Source organism: Eriocheir sinensis, chromosome 32 (assembly GCF_024679095.1).
Source record: "Eriocheir sinensis breed Jianghai 21 chromosome 32, ASM2467909v1, whole genome shotgun sequence".
Classification (NCBI taxonomy): domain Eukaryota; kingdom Metazoa; phylum Arthropoda; class Malacostraca; order Decapoda; family Varunidae; genus Eriocheir; species Eriocheir sinensis.
Window position 1 is genome coordinate 13,064,239 of NC_066540.1, and position 19,794 is coordinate 13,084,032.

Below are 19,794 nucleotides of genomic sequence, written 5' to 3' on the forward strand. Positions count from 1 at the left end.
CTGTGGGTTCTGCTCCTGGTCCTTCTGATTAGTTTTTAGGTTCATGGTACAGAAGATGGGTCAAACTATCACCAGTCGTAAAACTACACCTGGAAACGCCCAAAACTCCTATGAAAGCCTTGGTGAATATGAGCTTCTTCCTCTGGAGTGTTTTAGGGGGCTAGTTAGGCTGTGGGACCACGGCCTCTAGCGATCCGTCAGAGCTAATTGCTAATGGATTTTGTTGGTTTGTTGTTCTACCACTAGGGTAGGGACTAGATCCTGTACGTCAAATTGACCCAACTTGGTCAGGAAGATCTTGTACACTTTAAGGTTTGGAAAGCAGTGATGGGGCTGAGGGTGTTGCTGCCTGGCAGGTCCTCTAGATTTGGCCTGTGGATGTTGAGTCTGGTTAGGTATGCTTTGACAGAGGGAGTGGAATCTTGAGCAGTGAAGCAGGAAGTGTTCTGGTGTGTCAGGCTGTGTGGGGCACCATGGGCAGTGTGGGTCCTGGACCATGTTAAGATGGTGAAGATGGGCATTGAGGCGTGTGTGTCCAATCCCCAAGCGGGTGACGGTTGTCAGGGGACAGCTGGGGGAATAAGTCCACCAGTGCTGGGTAGGGAATGTCTATTACGTCCAAGGGTGATCTGTCTTAGGACGGCTGTCAGTCTGGTGGTCCAGTGTCCACTGGAGGCCTTTCTTAGGTGAGTCAGTAGGTCACTGTGGTCTGAAGGTCTGTCTCTTGGCTGGGGAAGGGAGTGTGCCAGGTTGGCTGCTCGGTCCACCACGGTGTTGTCCACAATGCCGATGTGTGAGGGCACCCACTAAAGGTGAGCCCATCTGTCCCTAGAGGTCAGCCGTGCCAGGAGTGAGTGGATGGTGAAGCAGTGTGTTGTTTTCCTTACCTAATGATTGCTTACCTATTGATTACTCAAGAGGCAAGGGACCTAGGGCTTATAAGGGGATGCCTCTTCTCTTAAGGTGGTCAACACGCCAGTCATAGTTATTTTTAAATGTGTTTATACTGCCACTGTTGATGACCCCTCCTGGCAGTTTGTTCCAGGTATTCACGACTGGAGGGAGAAACATTCCTCTTGTGGGTGCGGTGCCTTGGTTTCAACAGGTTCAGTGTGTGGCCGCTGGTCTGTAGGTGTGTGCCAAGTGTGTGTCTGGGGGCGAGTTTCAGGAAGTCTTCGTTCTCCCCTACCCTGTCGAACCCTTTGAGGATTTTAAAGACCTCGATCATGTCTCCCCTGGTCCTTCTGTGTGAGGGCCGGGAGTGGAGAGCAGATGGAGGGCGGCGAGGGAGTCTGTAAAGAGGGGGGCCGCTTGGTGTGGGGGAAGTGTCGTGGCTGAGACCTTTAGTTTTAGTGCACTGTGATGTAGTCTGGGCGCCTTCTGGTACCTCTTATATACTTCACCACGCACTTAATTACTTCACCACGCACACTTAAATACTTCACCACGCACACTTAATTACTTAACGCACAATTATATACCTCACCCTGTTCACTCTGCTTCCACTGATTTCCTTTTCTATTTCCTTCGCCTTTATTTTCTTCACTTTCTGGTCTTTTCTACTTGCATATACCTTTTCTGTCCTTTTGTTCGTTCCCACCGTTACACTTTTCTCAATACTCCTCTTTTATTACTTTATTATTACTTTTATTACTCTTATTACTGAGCCGACAGGTTTCAAATGTGTTTACAAAGGCTCAGCTGATACCAGGATTGCCACACACACGTCATGGTTGCATTTCCCCCGCTGTCCTCCCTACGCAGCTCACCACTGCTTAACATCTTCCTCGGTATTAATAAAGTTTCTCTGGCGTCAAATCTAATACCCGGGATAGCTGTCAGTAGTAGATGAGGAGGTGAATTAGAGATAAAGATTGGTATCATTATGCGCCTATTCGGAAAGGTTGGTATGCATGGCGTTTGTTTACATGCTCCCTTGGGCCCGCTTTTGTATAAACTGAAGGTACTTGTCTGTTACTGACTCACTATTATATTTGTTGTGTTTATTTAACTCCAAAATACCTGAGATAACTGTCAATAGTAGATAAGAAGGTGAATTAGACGTAAAGGTTGGTATTACGAACGTGCCGATTCGGAAAGGTTGGTACACAGGAAGTTTGTTTACATGCTATGGCCCGCTTTTATATGAACTAACGAAGGTTTTTTCACCATTATTGTTTGTGTTGTGTTTATTTAACCTCAAAGTATGCCGGCCAGAGTCTAGAAAATCTCTCCCGGCCAATACCAACCTTTCAGAGACCAGACACAACAATAACATCAAGAACACGCGGAGGCACGAGGAAGAGGAGGGGACGGAAGGGCGGCGGCGGTGCAGTGTGTGGCTCAGCTAGTGACGTGTGAGTATTGCAGATAAGGTATTGCAGTCCAGCCTAGTTTAAGATAATCGTGCATCCAACTCAGTACGCCATAGCCACCCCCTCAGTACGCTGCAGCCACCCCCTCAGTACGCTGCAGCCACCCCCTCAGTACGCTGCAGCCACCCCCTCAGTACGCCATAGCCACCCCCTCAGTACGCTGCAGCCACCCCCTCAGTACGCTCCAGCCACCCCCTCAGTACGCTGCAGCCACCCCCTCAGTACGCTGCAGCCACCCCCTCAGTACGCTGCAGCCACCCCCTCAGTACGCTGCAGCCACCCCCTCAGTACGCTGCAGCCACCCCCTCAGTACGCCATAGCCACCCCCTCAGGACGCTGCAGCCACCCCTCAGTACGCTCCAGCCACCCCTCAGCACGCTGCAGCCACCCCTCAGTACGCTGCATCCACCCTCAGCACGCTGCAGCCACCCCTCAGTACGCTGCAGCCACCCCTCAGTACGCTGCATCCACCCCTCAGCACGCTCCAGCCACCCCTCAGTACGCTGCAGCCACCCCTCAGTACGCTCCAGCCACCCCTCAGTGCGCTGCAGCCACCCCTCAGTCGCTGCAGCCACCCCTCAGTGCGCTCCAGCCACCCCTCAGCACGCTGCAGCCACCCCTCAGTACGCGGCAGCCACCCCCTCAGTACGCCCCAGCCACCCCCTCAGTACGCTGCAGCCACCCCTCAGTGCGCTGCAGCCACCCCTCAGTGCGCTGCAGCCACCCCTCAGTACGCTGCAGCCACCCTCAGTGCGCTGCAGCCACCCCTCAGTACGCTGCAGCCACCCCTCAGTACGCTCCAGCCACCCCTCAGCACGCTGCAGCCACCCCCCTCAGTACGCTCCAGCCACCCCTCAGTACGCTGCAGCCACCCCTCAGTGCGCTGCAGCCACCCCTCAGCACGCGCTCCAGCCACCCCTCAGTGCGCTCCAGCCACCCCTCAGTACGCTGCAGCCACCCCTCAGTGCACGCTGCAGCCACCCCTCAGCACGCTCCAGCCACCCCCTCAGTGCGCTGCAGCCACCCCTCAGTACGCTCCAGCCACCCCTCAGCACGCTGCAGCCACCCCCTCAGCGCTGCAGCCACCCCTCAGTCGCTCCAGCCACCCCTCAGTACGCTCCAGCCACCCCTCAGTACGCTGCAGCCACCCCTCAGCACGCTCCAGCCACCCCTCAGTACGCTCCAGCCACCCCTCAGTGCCCAGCCACCCCCTCAGCACGCTGCAGCCACCCCTCAACGCTCCAGCCACCCCCTCAGTACGCTCCAGCCACCCCCTCAGTACGCTGCAGCCACCCCCTCAGTACGCTATAGCCACCCCTCACCAGCCACCCCTCAGTACGCTCCAGCCACCCCCTCAGTGCGCTCCAGCCACCCCTCAGCACGCTGCAGCCACCCCCTCAGTGCGCTGCAGCCACCCCTCAGTGCGCTCCAGCCACCCCCTCAGTGCTGCAGCCACCCCTCAGCAGCCACCCAGCCACCCCCTCAGTACGCTCCAGCCACCCCCTCAGTACGCTGCAGCCACCCCCTCAGTACGCTCCAGCCACCCCCTCAGTACGCTGCAGCCACCCCCTCAGTACGCTGCAGCCACCCCCTCAGTACGCTCCAGCCACCTGCAGCCACCCCTCAGTACGCTGCAGCCACCCCTCAATGGCTGCAGCCACCCCTCAGTACGCTGCAGCCACCCCTCAGTACGCTGCAGCCACCCCTGCAGCCACCCCCCTCAGTACGCTGCAGCCACCCCCTCAGTACGCCATAGCCACCCCCTCAGTACGCTCCAGCCACCCCCTCAGTACGCTATAGCCACCCCCTCAGTACGCTCCAGCCACCCCTACCCTGCACTGGCGGACCTGCTACTGCCACACCTGTTTCTAGCTTAAAACCAAGTCTTCATGTGGCTCACTAATATACCGTGTCTTTGTCTCCCGTCACTCTGGTAATGATGTATGTGTGGAAGAGAAGTAGATGGTCTTGGTGTATTGTCGAGCTGGGCCTGGACTACTCGGGACGCTTTGGTGGGCACCAGATATTGATAAAGAAGTTTTCTGTGTAGCTTCCTATAAATTTCCAGTAATTATTGAGAATCACTATGCGCCTCCAAAATACGATATTACGCTTCCGTATTATACTCAAGGAATGAAATAAATGTCCCTTAACCATAATATGAAGGCGGAAAAAATTAAAGGTAAAGAAAAAGTGGTAAAGGTAGTGAAAAGGCATATTATACATATGCGCGCCGCTTTGTTTTGATGGTGGCCATTGGGAAGTGAGGAGTGTTGCCACTGATCTGGTTAGCGATGGTATGCTAGGTTAGCGATGGCACGCTTAGTTAGCCATCAGCCCACGCATGTGAGACCAAGTCCACCACGCGTGGTTATTTTTATTTTTTTTTAGAACACGCACCTTTACCTAATACTATACCCGGCCCAAACCTTTACAAAACCCTTTGGGTAAAGGTGCGTGTTCTAAAAATAAAAAAGAAACACGCGTGGTGAGGCCTGGTCTCACATGCGTGGGCTAATGGCTTCCTAAGCGTACCATCGCTAACCGGATCGTTGGCAACACTGCTCACCTCCCCGCCGCCGCCCACAACAACACAGCGCGCGTATGTATATGCCTTTTCACTACCTTTACCAATTTTTCTTTACTTTTAAGTTTTTCCACCTTCATATTATAGTTAAGGGACATGTATTTCATCCCTTAAGTATAATAGGGAGGCGTAATATCGTATTTTGGAGGCGCGTAGTGATTCTCAATAATTATCAAATTTCCCCCTCATTTTTAAACCAACGCATTCCCCACAGTCTCAAAGGCCCCCTAGCCAATTTTGGTTGCGAGGGGTGAGTATGGGCAAACACTAGAATAATACCGCCTGCTGTATTGGACTGTAAAACTGGCCATTATAATCCTTGGTGCCCACCTACACCAGCTGAATCTGATCTCAGGTCCCACACAGCTTGACACACACCCCTGCACTGCCTGAAATTCTACTCCATCTGCAGTCTGCATCACCTTCCTGAAAGCCTCCCTAACCAAGCTGCATATTCACAGACCAGTACTACTGGGCAGTGACTCCCTCAGCCATTGCCTTTCAGGTTCTCAAGCACACAAGAACCTTACATTGCTATTTTATCAATGTTAGGTTACTATCCTCTAGTTATAGATATGTGGGATCATGTTTGTTTGAAAAACAGAGAGGCATCCAGTGGTGACCTTGCTACGTCATCTTATATTGGGTGTAGTGTAATATCTTGACCCTTTCCATACTGTGAGGCCGACATCTGCGTCACGGATGGAGAGGGTTAAGATTTGTCGGACTATAATGAGTTTCCTGTATCTGGACAATAATGCGCAAGGCACCTAGTTCAGAAGAATCTAAAATAGAGGGCTCATAGTCATTTGGAGTGGTGTCTTGATAATCCCCTCTCGAAAGAATTCAAGTCATAGCCAGGAGGAAATACAAACAAAGGAAGACTGTTCCTAAGTTTATCAGCAAATTGGTTGAAAGAATGAAGATGCTGGTTAATTCTTGCATAAGGAATTTGGAAAGTATAGGGATGAGCAAGAGTAGAAAATAGTATGGGGATGAGCAAAAGTATAAGGTCTTGTGCAGCCTGACACAGAAGTGAAGTCACTTTAGGAGTAGCTGGGGGCGTTAGCAGATATGCCACATTATTGCTGCCACCCTCACTATCATATTAACTATCAAATACTTCTAAATAAATGAGAAAGCAAATTTTTGTTTAGAAAGCCTGGGTGGTGCAGACTGGTATGGTGTGGGGTGGACTCCTGCAATTGTTCTTCCCTGGCACTACCTCCATTTTCTCCTTCCAGATTTGTGCCCTGAGGGAGCAAGTCATTAAATGCTGTAGCCATTTCCTCCCAACACAAGACCAAGACCAGTTTCTCAGTTCACATTCAGTCATGAATAAAGGCTCCTCAGAGGCAGAGAAGAATCTCCTACTCGAGCTGATTGTGAAAAATAAGCAAGTGGTGTTCGATGAAACAAATAATCTGTCCAAGGGAGCTACGAAGGAGATTTGGTCAGGAATCACAGAGCGCTTCAACGCTTCTGGGATCGGACCTCCTAAGACCAGCAAGCAGTTGAAGCTAATGTGGCGTCATATAAAAAGGAAGTAAGTAACTAACTGTTACATACATATAACTGCAGCATGAACTTTATGTAACAAGCAGCTTTATGGTTTTACAGTACTTGCTGTAGTGCAGCTGACTTGCCTGATGGGCGAGCCTCCCATAACTCACTCTGTGACTGGGGTACCTCTTTGGCCAATTGGATAATTAAGGAGTGGCTCTCCCATCTCACTGGTCGCGGGTTCGATCCCCGGCGCCAGCAAAACCTTTCCTTGTCTGGATTAATTTTTTGTGTGTTTCGTTACACGCTGTGGTCGTGTGGGAGTTTAGTAAAGATTTGGGCGTTTCACTATCATTTACCATGGCCATATCTGGGTAGACTCGAGCTGGTCGCTGTATATCCAGAAATCAGTGTTTTTAATACCTCAAGTTTCACGATCCTCGAGTTTAGCACTATACTTTCTGAACAAAGCAAGAGCAAAACTCAGGAGGGTACTGTATATGAAGCTAGATGGGTGCACTTCTGGATATTAATCCCAAACAATGATGGTAGAAACATATTCAGGTATGAAGTGCTGCAACAAATTACTTTTTCATATTTACTTGAAAAATAAAACAACTAAATTTAGCCTGTGACAAAAAAAAAAATAATTTTATGTACAGAGATAATAAGAAAATCACAAAAGAGTTCATTTCAGTACAAGTGATACTTTAATATTTTCCTTATTCCAGGGTTCATACAGCAAACAATATAGATGAGGAAGACTCCATGACATATGATGAAAGCTCCTTGCTATATGGTGACCCAAATTTATCAAAAGTTTTATCAATGATTTCATCTCATTTGACGCCTCAAGGTAAGTGCTATTTTTTCCTCATTGGTTTTCAGGCTACCAACCTTAGTATTAATTATGTTATTCTGTATATATCCATGCCTATTAGATCCAAGGATTACCCATTGAAAGCTCTGAAAATGGTCATCGCCATAGGCTTAAGAAGGGTGTGGCTAGCAAGAAAGTGGCTAAACCAGCCACGCCGCCACTTGCATTGGAACCCCAATTCTTGCCAAGAATTGTCAACTCTGCGAGTAAGAGAAACCAATTCCTTTATAAAATGTGGAGATATTTACTCTGAGAAATATGAGAAATGTGAGCAGTATGATATGTTTTCCCAACAGCACTGCCACCCGGGACTGTCGGTCCTCCCTCCTCCTTTCCTCTTCATTCACCTCCCTGCCTCCTTCATCCATCTCTAGATTTTGTCCCTCTGTGGAGGGACCATGGACCTTTGTTAGGTGACAACTCATTAACCCGTGGGCTTCGGCTATGGGAAAGCCGAGAAGCGGCCGAAAAACGGCAAAATTGAGACTTAGAAAAGAGCATGGAACGTACATCAGAGTACTCCTCTCATAACCATAAAGCAGTTGAAAATGTTTACTTTTACTCAAACTCCATTCTTTTTGGGTGGTGTTTGTTACAAAATAAACAGTCTTGTGACGCGTGGCATCTAGACGAGAGTCGCTTGTTGTCTAATTTAGATAATTTGACAAGTGATTACTGTGTGGATAGCTAATTCAGACTGCCATGACCTTACAGCACCACCTATGACAAAAAAGTCCATCTCAAGATCACTCACCCACCACTGTGACCCAGGGCATGTATGGTGGGTTGCTCTATGTCACCATCGCCTACAATTAGCTCGAATTATGGGTTTTATGGTGAGCCCTTTTTAGGGTCCACCGTACCATAGCCACGACTCTTGAAAGCCCAGAAAAGGGTCTGCCGACGTTCTTGGGTTAAGAAGGAGCTGACAGACCGACTGTATCAGTTGTCGTCGACCAAGAGGCTGTGTCGACAAGGACTGGCGTGGCTCTACCCTTCTCATCCCATCTTTTTCTTATAGTTCCTTCCTGTTTTTCTTATAGTTCCTTCCTGTTTTTCTTATAGTTCCTTCCTGTTTTTCTTATAATGCCTTCCTTAATTCTTAGAACAACGGTGGGTAATATGAGTACCCACCCAATGAATTGCCATTATTGTGTATTCCGTTTGCTCGTGGGGTAGGTACTCTCAGTCCTCAGTAGCTTCACATTGACAGTGTTGACAGTGGGGCGTGTCTTCGCTTCTGCTCACCTTTCCTGTTGGGCTTGTCATTGGGGGTATATGGCCATAGTGGTTTTACAGGTGTTGTACATGTTGTGCATGTGAGGGATATTATTTTTTTTTTCATTTGTCACAGTGGATCATGTGGACTGGGAGGACAAGGAAACCATTTAAAAGTTTGAAGCCATTGATTGATTTTTTTTATTTTTTTTTTTTTTGAAATTTTGAACATTTTTTTTTTTTTTTTTTTTTTTGTATAGTTTCACACCTGATTTTTCATAAATTCCCATACGTTCTTTTTAAGTCAAGATACAACAAGTTTGAAGTTTTTGATTTTTTTTTTTAATTATTTTTTAAAACTTTTTTTTTTTTTTTTTTTTTTTTTTTTTTTTTTTTTTAAAAATTAGTGTTCTAGGGTTAATGTTTAAAGCATTCAGCTGATATAGCAAGACAATCTCAACCCTTCTGTCCTGTCTGGATCTGCCCCATATTTTAAATTTCTTCTTGTCAGTCTCCTTTTTATCTTCTTTTTCTTCCCCTCAACATATTCATACATAACAAGATGTCAAAAAGCAGTTTTACCTTGACATAAATGTGAAGCAAACAACAAAATAAGTTCCCAGACCACCATTTAGCACAATTCATCTTAAAAAAATTAAAACCTTTAATTTTAACGAACACCTTAATCACTTCTAAGTTAAAAGCAGGGAAAGAGTAAATGTATTCTAAGAAATGTTATACAGAGGCAGTGTGTCTTATTATGATGGAAAAAGGAAGAAAATGGGAAGAGAGAACAAGTCATTTCAAAGCCGCAGCTGAGGTGGCTGCCTTACAATTGGCTGACAGTCCTAAAAACATGCTTGTGATTCATTGTGAGTCGGATGACATCATCGACAGCATTCACCCAGTCAGCGGCCTCTCTGCCTTAGCACACCTCTAACTACAATGGAACAAAAACTTTGTGATTATTAGCATAGAAAGGTGGTGAATGTCAACATGGTCACCCAACTGATTGAGTCTAAGGCAGCATGCATGATGCTAACAATAGGTAGACGTGACCAGTACATGTCAAGCAGTGCGAAACTTAGGGTGATAATGCATGAAAGTCAGGATGGTAAGAATTTAGAACTAAGCACAAAACTCAAGGATTGCAAAACTTGGATAGCAAGAAACACAGGAGGGTACAGTATATTCCACTGTATATTAGGAATGTTTCATGTGTTTTAAACTTGCACTAATATGTTCAGTAAAGCCAACTTGATGGAAAATCTCTAAAACAACATTTTTTTTTTTTTTTTCCCAGAAACGGAAGCAGGTCAGCGGCGACAAAGGCGGAAAGTGAAAAGGCCTGCTAAGTGCTGTTCCAGCAAAAAGAAGACCATTCAAGTGGCCAAAAGAAATGGTAACAAGAAATATTTAATTATATTTCATTTTTGTGTGTGTGCGTGTGTGTTTTGTTGTGCATATCATGAATTTCTAATAATTTTGATAAAACTATGAATTTCACAAGGATATAGTGACAAAACAAGAGGCTAGATGGACTACACATAACAGATTCTGCGAGTTATTCACCAAAACTCTTCCTATTCATAAATACAGATGATCGTTGACTTACAACCTTGAATGGTTACAACTGACTGGTCGTAAGTTAATCTGGTCATAAATCAGTCAGAGTGGTCACCAGATTCAAAGTGTTTTCCCATGTTTCCTACTCTGAATTGGCTGTTTAGGGCTGCTTTTATGGGCACGTTCCTCCGTAAGTGCTACAGAGGAGTTGGCAACACTGATCTGTACCGAATGGTTGAACATGCTTGATAGTCTTATTCCAGTCCTCATGCAGTGAACATATTAACTACCTACACACACACACAAATTAAGAGCAGCACAATTTGTATGTTTTGTAAATATTTTTCATTAGGACTTATTGTTGTTGTTATTATGATTATTATTATGATTATTATTATTATTATTATGATTACTATTATTATTATCATTATTATTATTATGATTATTATTATTATCTTTACTATGATTATTGCTATTATTGTTATTTCTATTTTCCTTGTTCATTTGTCTCATTCATTTCATTTAAACTTCCATTGATGTATATTTTCAGCTCTAGGGCTGCCTGGTACTTCATGAAATAAACCGTTTATTATTATTATTATTATTATTATTATTACACACACACACACACACACACACACACACAATGATTTTAAGGAAAAGTTGGATAAGAGCAGATATGGAGACGGGACAGCGCGAGCGGAGCTCTTTTCCCGTATGTCACAACTCGGTAAACACACACACTCTCCTGTAAATGCACTTACACATACGTGTAACACACACACACACACACACACACTTACACAGTACACATATATACATACACACTTACACATGAACATGCTCCCATGCATCATGGCCCCTTCAGTTGTAGAAGACAACACCCACAGCCCAGCTCCCACTCCGCTAGCTTACACCACACACACACACACACACACACACACACACACACACAGCAGCTTATATATAAGGAGTTTGCACCCAAGAGTGCTGCCAGTAATGTATGATGAGCAGATAAGACAATGTTGTAGAAATGCGTTTGTAAGCAAATACATATATAGAAAAGTGGTAGTGAACAACACAACTGATAAGAGAAATACAGCCAGTCGCTACCTACCCTGCCATTGCCATTATTTGATCAGACGACCTGCATTGAGGCATTTGATTTTTGCAGTTAAGATTCAGATCCTGATCAGTGATGTAGAGCTGATCAGTGTTCAAAAAAGATGTCATTCTTTAAGATTCGTTGACATTCACTATAGAAGGGCACATGGGCCGATGGCCAAGGCCAAAACTTGGTTGGGCGGTGCATGATTAAACTTCACACTTCCATTTGAATGATCTTTATGTATTACTGGTGTTAATGTAACTTTCTTTAATTACCACACAAACTTGCAAGCAAGGAAAACCAAGAACCAAGGGTAAGACCAGCAGCCCAAACAAAAACAGTGGCGCTCCCCTGGTGCCCAACACCATCAGGCCTCACGGAGTCAAGGTTGTTAGTATGTAGTTATATTTTCCACTGAAAGTGTCTTGCCGGTGGTCGTAAAGTCGATCAGTCGTAAGCTGCATAGGTCGTAAGTGAACAACCACCTGTACATATAACCCCCACTTAAAGCTTTCATTAATGTCTGCCTCAACTACATACATGCTCAGTTTGTTCTACTCATCTACCACCCAGTTTGTTAACCAGTTCTTGCCTATTTTCTTCCTGCACTTCAATTCAGCAGATTTATACCCACTGCTGTGTGTCATGAGATCAGTTTTTAATATAAATACTTCATCTAAATCACCCTTATTAATCCTCTCAACTCATTTTAAAACCCTCAGTCAGATCTCACAGTCTACATCTTTCCGCAGGATGTCATTTAAGTATTCCTAGTCTTTCACTATGTCTGTCCACATTGATCACCCAGCATTTTCCACTGTCCCCTACAGGACCCACTTCACCTTCTCCACCTGTTGGGCCAACATCAGCCGATACCAACCCACCTCTTAGTCAGGCTTCCTCTCTGTCACCATTAGCCCACAACAAGAAGGAAGCACAGCCTTCCACAAGCGACAATGTACAAGATAATACTGCTGCTGCAGCGCCACCACGAAAATTACGCAAACGCACAAGGCCCTTCAGTACAGCTACAGATCAGGAACAATCTTATGAGGATGTGATGCATTTCAAATGTAAAGAGCATGAACTGGAAATGAAAATAAAGGACACAAACTATCAGTGTAGTGAAATGGAGAAAGAACTGAAAACTATAAACAAGCAAATTACAATGATTGACAATGAAGTAAAAGAAATGCAACTGAAACTTTCTAAATTAGAAATCAGAAATACAGAACTTCAGTATCAAATTCTCAAAAAAGAAATGGAAAATGCTAATGAGAAAGGTCACGTTCTACGGATGTGGGGAGATGCTGCCGTGGCCGTGAAGGATGCTGCACAAGCCTTCACAAAAAGTGTGAAGCATATGAATGACTGAGTCAGATGAGTCAGACTTAACACTAAAATCTAATTTTTAGAGCTATTACAGGAAACCTCACTTTTTTGTTAATGTTTGCTGTACATGTTGCTGAACTTTTGTCATATTAAGGGAGTTTTCAGTGACTGAGGACCTTCATAGGGAAACTGAAATTATTCCTGAAGGTGAATATTAACTCACACAGTGTCTCCTTCGGATTGAGAGAAGGATCATGTCTGGTTGCATTTTTTGGTATTTGCCTCCAAAAATCTTCAGAAAAATGGAAGTTAATCAGTGTATGTATTGAATTTATTAAATTCATGTGATTGCTTGAAGAGTGGTTTCCCTGTGATTCCTATCTGCATTTTCTCCTCCATCTCAGAGCTAGGAGTTTGGAATTTTATTTGTAAAATTCTGTATGCTTTTATTTTGCTTATTATATGAATTCAGTCTTCATGTATATAGTATACAGATCTCTTTACATAACAAACACATATATGCATATAATAAAAAATGTACAATGAAATGCTTGCACGTTCAGTCTGTAACACCAGACAGCACAATGCCAAGTTTACTCCAGCTGATAGGCTAAAATAAAAAGCTACTTTGCAATGTCCAAACATCAGTTATCATTTCTGATTATGTATTTCAAGTCTAATATCGATATCTATATCCCGAGCAAGCTCCTTATAGTCAATCTCTGGGTATGGCCAGGACCTTCACACACCACACTCCCCATTCCCCTTGCTCAAGGGGGGACAGTAACCGCTCCCCTGTGGAAAAATCCGCCTGAGCAGGCCTCAAACCTCTGCCTGCCAGACCATGGAGCCTGGCAGCGCAGCGCTCTACCACTGAGCTACCAGAGCGGTGTGAGTGTGTGTGTGTGTGTGTGTGTGTAAGAGGAAAGACATCCAGTTGCACGAATGTATGAGAGGCCTTTATTATATGCAGCGGAGAAGAGCAAACCAAAGAGTGTATAGAGGTGAGAATCCTTGTGGTGGGCTGCATCGTGAGCAGGGCAGGGCCATGTGTGTTAGGCGGGCAGGAGGCGAGGATGTACACCTAGGAGGTTGGATTATTTCACGTAGCTCCTTGGTGTGCGCGGGTAACGAGGCAGAGGAGGGAAGGTGTCACCCAAGGGAGGAATCACGAGTTTAGAATCAGCTGACTCACGCCCTGGATGTCACGTGGTTAAGTACAACTGTGTGTGTGTGTGTGACGCGAGAACTCTCTCTCTCTCTCTCTCTCTCTCTGTTTTTATCTATATCTGGCAATATAAAGCAAAGAGCAATTACAAATCCTTCGAAGCTAAGGAAAAATACTGCAGCACTGAAACAGATAATCCACGCAAAGAGGAAGCGAGCAATATTTCGTGGAGACGTTGCAGCGAGCACTCGGGAGGAAACGTTTGTTGGTGTTGTGGGCGGCTGGCGGCTCAGAGGGTAGGGTTCTTGGCTCGAGACCGACACTACCATAATATAGGTTGCGATTTCAATACCAGCTCCCGGTGGCTTCCGTTATTTGTTTTAGCACTTGTCCCCTACCATTGTATTTTTTAGTTTCCTGGTGCTACTTCCACGTGTATCCTTAGTTGTATAATCACACTCTGTAGCTACTGCCTGGGGGTTGGGATGGCATGCTCCTCCCTTCTCCTTTGTTGTTTACTTGCAACAATATACTATCAATCAATTATCAATCAAATCTCGTTGGGATATTAATTAGGCGCTCTCTTGCAACCCTAAGAGAGCTACCTATAGTACGGTTTTAGCTCCCCTCAATTATCTTTAAACCTTTATTGGTAGTGCATATCCGGGGTGTTGCTATATGGGGGACACACACACACACACACACACACACTTTAACCCCTTGAGTGCGGATTTTCTACAAGACATCAAGCTACAGGAATGGAACAAAAAAGTGACTGCTACAATTCAATGAAGAAAACGTAAAGTCATGCACCTTGGGAGGGGGATATCCAGCATACAAATACCACATGGGAAACACTCCACTATCCACCACAGAGACAGAGAAAGACCTGGAAGTATATGTTACGAGGCTACCAGTGAAAACCAAATCCGTGCCAATCGCAGCAGACGGGTTACTCGTAAGTAGGGCGGCTGTGTGACGGGGAGGAGGCAACGGAGGGGCGGCTGTCGTGCTCAAAGGTTATTCCCCTCCTTGGATTGAATACAGCCCTTAGTTCGATGTTGTCTGGTGTATTTCATTGAGAGCAAGTCTTCTATACGCTCTTTTTTTAATATAGTCACTGCGTGTCGTCCTTAGCTCTTTGACCGCGGATTTCCCACAAGAAGACATCAGCAAGTTACAGGAATGGAACAAAAAGTGCCTGCTACAATTCAATGAGGAAAAATGTAAAGTCCTGCACCTTGGGAGAGGATATCCCGCATACCAATACCACATGGGAAACACTCCACTATCCACCACAGAACCAGAGAAAGACTGGGACCAGGCTACCAGTGAAAGCCGAATCCGTACCAATCGCAGCGGACGGGTTGGTCACGACTCTCACGTGACCTCATTGCTTGCGTAGAATGCAGACGTGCAATTTTCGTTTCCTTCAGTCTCTTATCCGGTACAATTTCTTAATTAGGCCGTATCAGCTTTCCAAGTCACTGAAAGAAGGCTCACAAGTATATAAAACAGCAGTTCCCTTCATTATTTACAGGTTACAGATTCTTAATTGATGCGTGAAAAGGCTGAGAAAGGTTCACTTTTTTTCTGCTCCCTCTGCTCGAACCTCGAAGAACAATGGGAATACCCTCGGCAGGTACGGCACAAAGGGATCAAGGCAAGATGAGTGTATACAATATAATTATGTGGGATTATATGGGACCAAAAACAAACAGGGTAAGACTAAATGAATAATTCTTCGCATCAACCACTAAAGCCCCTAAAGCAAAACTACACAATATATACAACGTTTTAATCAGTCAGTCAATGATCGCACCAAAACTGTACCCAATCCATCAACAAACCAATATCGCTAAAGATTGTAACGGAACACCAACACAACCAACCGTTTCCGTGCACATTATAGAGAAAGTTTATGAGGAGCTGATGAAAAGAGAAAGTCTGTGATGTCCGTTTCTTGTTGCAACGACCCGCCTGTCACAGTGGAAGAATATCATGTCACGCTACTCTACAACCACGTACGGTGTGTGTGTGTGTGTTTTGTCGCGTCACTTGTTTGCGAAATGAAGGTGATAATAATGAAAATAATGGAGAGAGCGGGAAGGTTACGTTAGGGAAGGTCTCCATGTTTCTCGGAAGGTATGGGGTAAAAAGGTAATATATCCACGGGGCGCTTTGAGGCGGACCGTGGACCCACAAAAAACAAAAAAACAAAAAAACTCGAACAAATTTAGAAAAATCTTAAAATCTAACACATAAATGGGCGACTGAAGTATGCTGAGGGAATCTCGTTGTCTTTTACCTGTCTGCAACTCAATTCAAGGATGGAAAGAAAAATAATATATACCCAAACTTCTGTATACCAAGGACGATCAGGGCGATAACCTGGAGTCCATTCCTGGTTCTATTGAGGTGGGGCTAATTGTACGGAGGGGTGGCGAGGTGACTGTTTTGTGATCTGTATGTCAAGTGGGTTGGCTGTTAACAGGATTTCTCTCTCTCTCTCTCTCTCTCTCTCTCTCTCTCTCTCTCTCTCATATATTCACTTCATTTTTTCATATTCTCCTATTTACTTCCATTATCATATTTTCTCTCCCTTTCCCTTAATTTTCTCTTTCCTCTGCTCCTTCTTTCTCTCTCCTCCAGTTTTCTCGGGGTGGCGGAGCGGCGCGCCTCACTAAGCAACATTCAGTGAGAACGAAAGGTATCACATAACGACCCCACCCAACATAAAAATAGAGGAGTGCTGTTGCGTGCAAGTCCACATAAAGACTGAGCGTGTTGCGAGGGTAAGAGGGGAATGTTTGAGGATGGGGGAAGTGCTCAGGAGAAGGAAGCCGAGGTAAGTGCTCAAGAGGTGGTGCAGAGGGCGCGTACGAAGATAGGAAGAAAAATGAGGCAAGGAGAAAGAGGAGAAGGGGATTGAATGACGCTTGTTTTGTCCAGCCCAGATGATGAATGGATGCAGAAAGGAAATGTGTGTGTGTGTGTGTGTGTGTGTGTGTGTGTGTGTGTGTGTGTCAGAGGTGGGCGCGGTACTGAAAAATCAGTAGTGCGGTTGCGGTAGTGCGGTACTTTTCCGGAGTAGTGCGGTTGCGGTAGTGCGGTCCCATTTTTTTCTTTCCCAGTGCGGTACGCGGTGTGCGGTAGCCAAAATAAAAAATACTTCAGTGCCTATCCTGGCCATCCAAACAAAGGAAACATGCTTAAAATAGTACAATGAAAAATCGGCCGGCACCACGGACGGGTCCGGGGTTGAAATGGCCGGCACCGCCCGGGTTAAAGAAGACTGGCAGTGTAGTAGTTTAGTCTGTCTATTTAGTATTTAATTTTGAACAATAACTGAAAAGTCAGAATGACTGAATCATTGATTCTGATGACTGATAACGATTGACTGATGAGTTCGATTTACTATAAAAAAAATTAAAAAAAAAATATATATATATATATATATATATATATATATATATATATATATATATATATATATATATATATATATATTTTTTTTTTTTTTCTTTTTTCTGCGAGCATTCAAAGTACCGCAGGATTTTTTAGTGCGGTCCGCGGTAGTGCGGTATTTTCAGAAATTTTGCGGTAGTGCGGTATTTTTTTGTGATGCGATACTACCGCACTAAGTACCGCACTTGCCCACTTCTGGTGTGTGTGTGTGTGTGTGTGTTGAATTATTCATGCGTGCTGATTCACGGGAAGTACCTGTATTTTTTCACTGTGTGTGTGTGTGTGTGTGTGTGTGTGTGTGTGTGTGTGTGTGTGTACTTCATATACAGGAGTGCCTGGATACGGCCGCTTTGCTGACACTCCAAGGACACGTCCAAGCATCATCAATCCTTGCAGCCCTGAATGAATACCCAATTCAATTCTGCCAACATACAAGACTCAATCGATGGACACACATAAAAAAAGTGATTCACGGCCTCTTTCGCAGACGCTACACACGCCAATTGACAATAAGACTAATAAGACTTTCTTTTATAATATACGAACATAAATGCTGATGGACGGTTTAAGAATACCAAGAACAGGCACGTCCGTCATATATATATACAATAGTCCTGTAAGTTAAATCTTCCACAACGATAACGACTAATTAATACTTATCGTCCATCATAACGACAGGAAAATTAGTCACGATAAATCAATTAGTACTCATCGCTTTCCCAATTTTGGAAATATAGTACACTTTCTAACTATTGCACCGCTTTTTTTTTTTCTTTTTACATCAAAGGAGACAGCTCAAGGGCACAAAAAAAGGAAACAATGATAAAAAAAAAAAAGCCCGCCACTCGCTGCTCCCAAAAAGAATCCAAGGAGGTGGCCGAAAGAGGGGTCAATTTCGGGAGGAGAGGTGTCCTGATACCCTCATTCATTATAATGTGTAAGTAGAGTTGGGAGCTTACCCTATAGCTGCGCGTGGCGGCAGTGCTCATCTCCGTCACGTTGGGCCTCTCACTCATACTATCGAACATTCGGGGCTCTTGTGACGAACATTTTTCAGGGCCAGAGAGGAGCTACGTCGTCGGGTTGTCATATTTTCCCCGTTCACAGCGCGGAAGCCTTGCAAAGCTACCGCCAGGGTCATGAAACCACCCACGGAAACCCCGATAACCCTTGCGAGAACCCTTTGAAATAGACAGACCAAGCCTTCGAAGGGTTTCATATGGACCTCTGAGCCTGTGATGAGGGAGAACCCGTTAACCCGACACAGAGCTAGTGTAACATCCGGGTTATTATGTGTACGCCCGCTTTAAAGGGTTTCTCATCGTTTCCGCTGTATCTTGAGTGACATTCGAGCACAGTAGAATATCGTCACCCTCATAAAATAATCGCCTAAGTCATTTTTCAAAGATTTCCAGGTTTTTGTCTACATCTATTTTTCAACACGTGACGCCCATTTTTGTATAGCTGCCTTGGTCATTCAGGGTTTGAGTGTTCTAGAATTGACCTTTTCACTCATGCCTAACTCTTAAGCCAAATGTGATAATGACAGTTCTTTTATGATTTCCTGTAAAGTAGAAAATAATGACTTAGGCGGTTTGTTTACGAAGGTGACGATATATGGTGTAATTCTGCGAAGGGCGTTTATGGTGATCAGGGAACACATCCACACTGAACTTGATTTTTACTGCCCACTGATGTACGATATATATAGCAATATGATATGCTTTCCAGAGACGCCTTATTATCTTACGTATACTATAGCGGACTTGAATGTGTATTTTGTGAGCGTAACTATCATCTTTACATTCCTTACCTGATTGATTGATTGATTGATTGATAGTTTATTGTTGCAAGTAAACAACAAAGGAGAAGGGAGGAGCATGCCATCCCAACCCTATCACCAGTACCTTGTCTTCCATATCAATCCTGTACCTACATTTGTCTACATACTTAGGTGAAGAAACAGAATAGGGGGAAACTATAGAAAGCACCCTGATTCAATGATGATGGAATGAATAATGACATTTCTTTACATACTTAGGTGAAGAAACAGAATAGGGGGAAACTATAGAAAGCACCCTGATTCAATGATGACGGAATGAATAATGACATTTCTTTACATACTTAGGTGAAGAAACAGAATAGGGGGAAACTATATAAAACACCCTGATTCAATGATGACGGAATGAATAATGAAAAAAAAAAAAAACGTGCGCAGTAATATTCCACACACACACACACACACACACACACACACACACACACAAGAAACAATCGAGAAGCTAAAAAAAGAAGACGCATAACTCAGAGAACGTGAAGTATAGCCACTCTAACAGATGTATATACTATCAACCCGCGAATGGTCTGCTGGGGTGGAGGTGGTGTGTGCCAGGCGGATAATAACTCTCATGAAAAAGAGCGGCCAGCAGCAATCTGTTTAGGGGCGGGAGGAAGCGAACTCTGAAGGCAATAACGAAATGGATAAGGAAAAAATAAAGTAAATAAAACAAAATAAAATTATATGTTAAGCTGGGCGGATAACTCCTGAAAAATGAAATAGATAAGAAAAAAAAAAAAAAAAAAAACAAA

General features: G+C 44.6%; 2 protein-coding genes across 8 annotated transcripts in view; one reads left to right on the plus strand and one right to left on the minus strand.

Annotated features, from left to right (window-relative positions):
• The window catches only part of LOC127006161 (uncharacterized), an 80,481-nt gene that overhangs the window by 24,853 nt on the left and 35,834 nt on the right, over window positions 1–19,794 (minus strand). The window contains exon 1 of one of the 7 annotated variants that reach the window (XM_050875706.1): window positions 1,574–1,689. The exons of 5 other annotated variants lie outside the window; for them this stretch is intronic. The gene's annotated coding sequence lies outside the window, so the exon portion shown is untranslated. Of the gene's footprint in view, window positions 1–1,486; window positions 1,690–19,794 lie in introns of those variants that run through there. One more of the 7 variants, XM_050875705.1, reaches the window with a different exon arrangement.
• On the plus strand, window positions 474–12,926 carry LOC127006436 (uncharacterized). The gene is made up of 7 exons (XM_050876387.1): window positions 474–482; window positions 2,422–3,675; window positions 3,744–3,926; window positions 6,207–6,508; window positions 7,197–7,321; window positions 9,867–9,965; window positions 12,068–12,926. Exons 1-7 carry the CDS (start codon window positions 474–476, stop codon window positions 12,610–12,612), a joined length of 2,517 nt encoding a protein of 838 aa, XP_050732344.1. The 3' UTR covers window positions 12,613–12,926.

What these genes read in the sequence shown, in the direction of transcription:
- LOC127006436 (XM_050876387.1), top strand. An exon ending in ATCTCATTTGACGCCTCAAG is followed by an intron (nt 7,322 to 9,866) that starts GTAAGTGCTATT and finishes TTTTTTTCCCAG; the next exon opens with AAACGGAAGCAGGTCAGCGG. An exon ending in TCAAGTGGCCAAAAGAAATG is followed by an intron (nt 9,966 to 12,067) that starts GTAACAAGAAAT and finishes TGTCCCCTACAG; the next exon opens with GACCCACTTCACCTTCTCCA.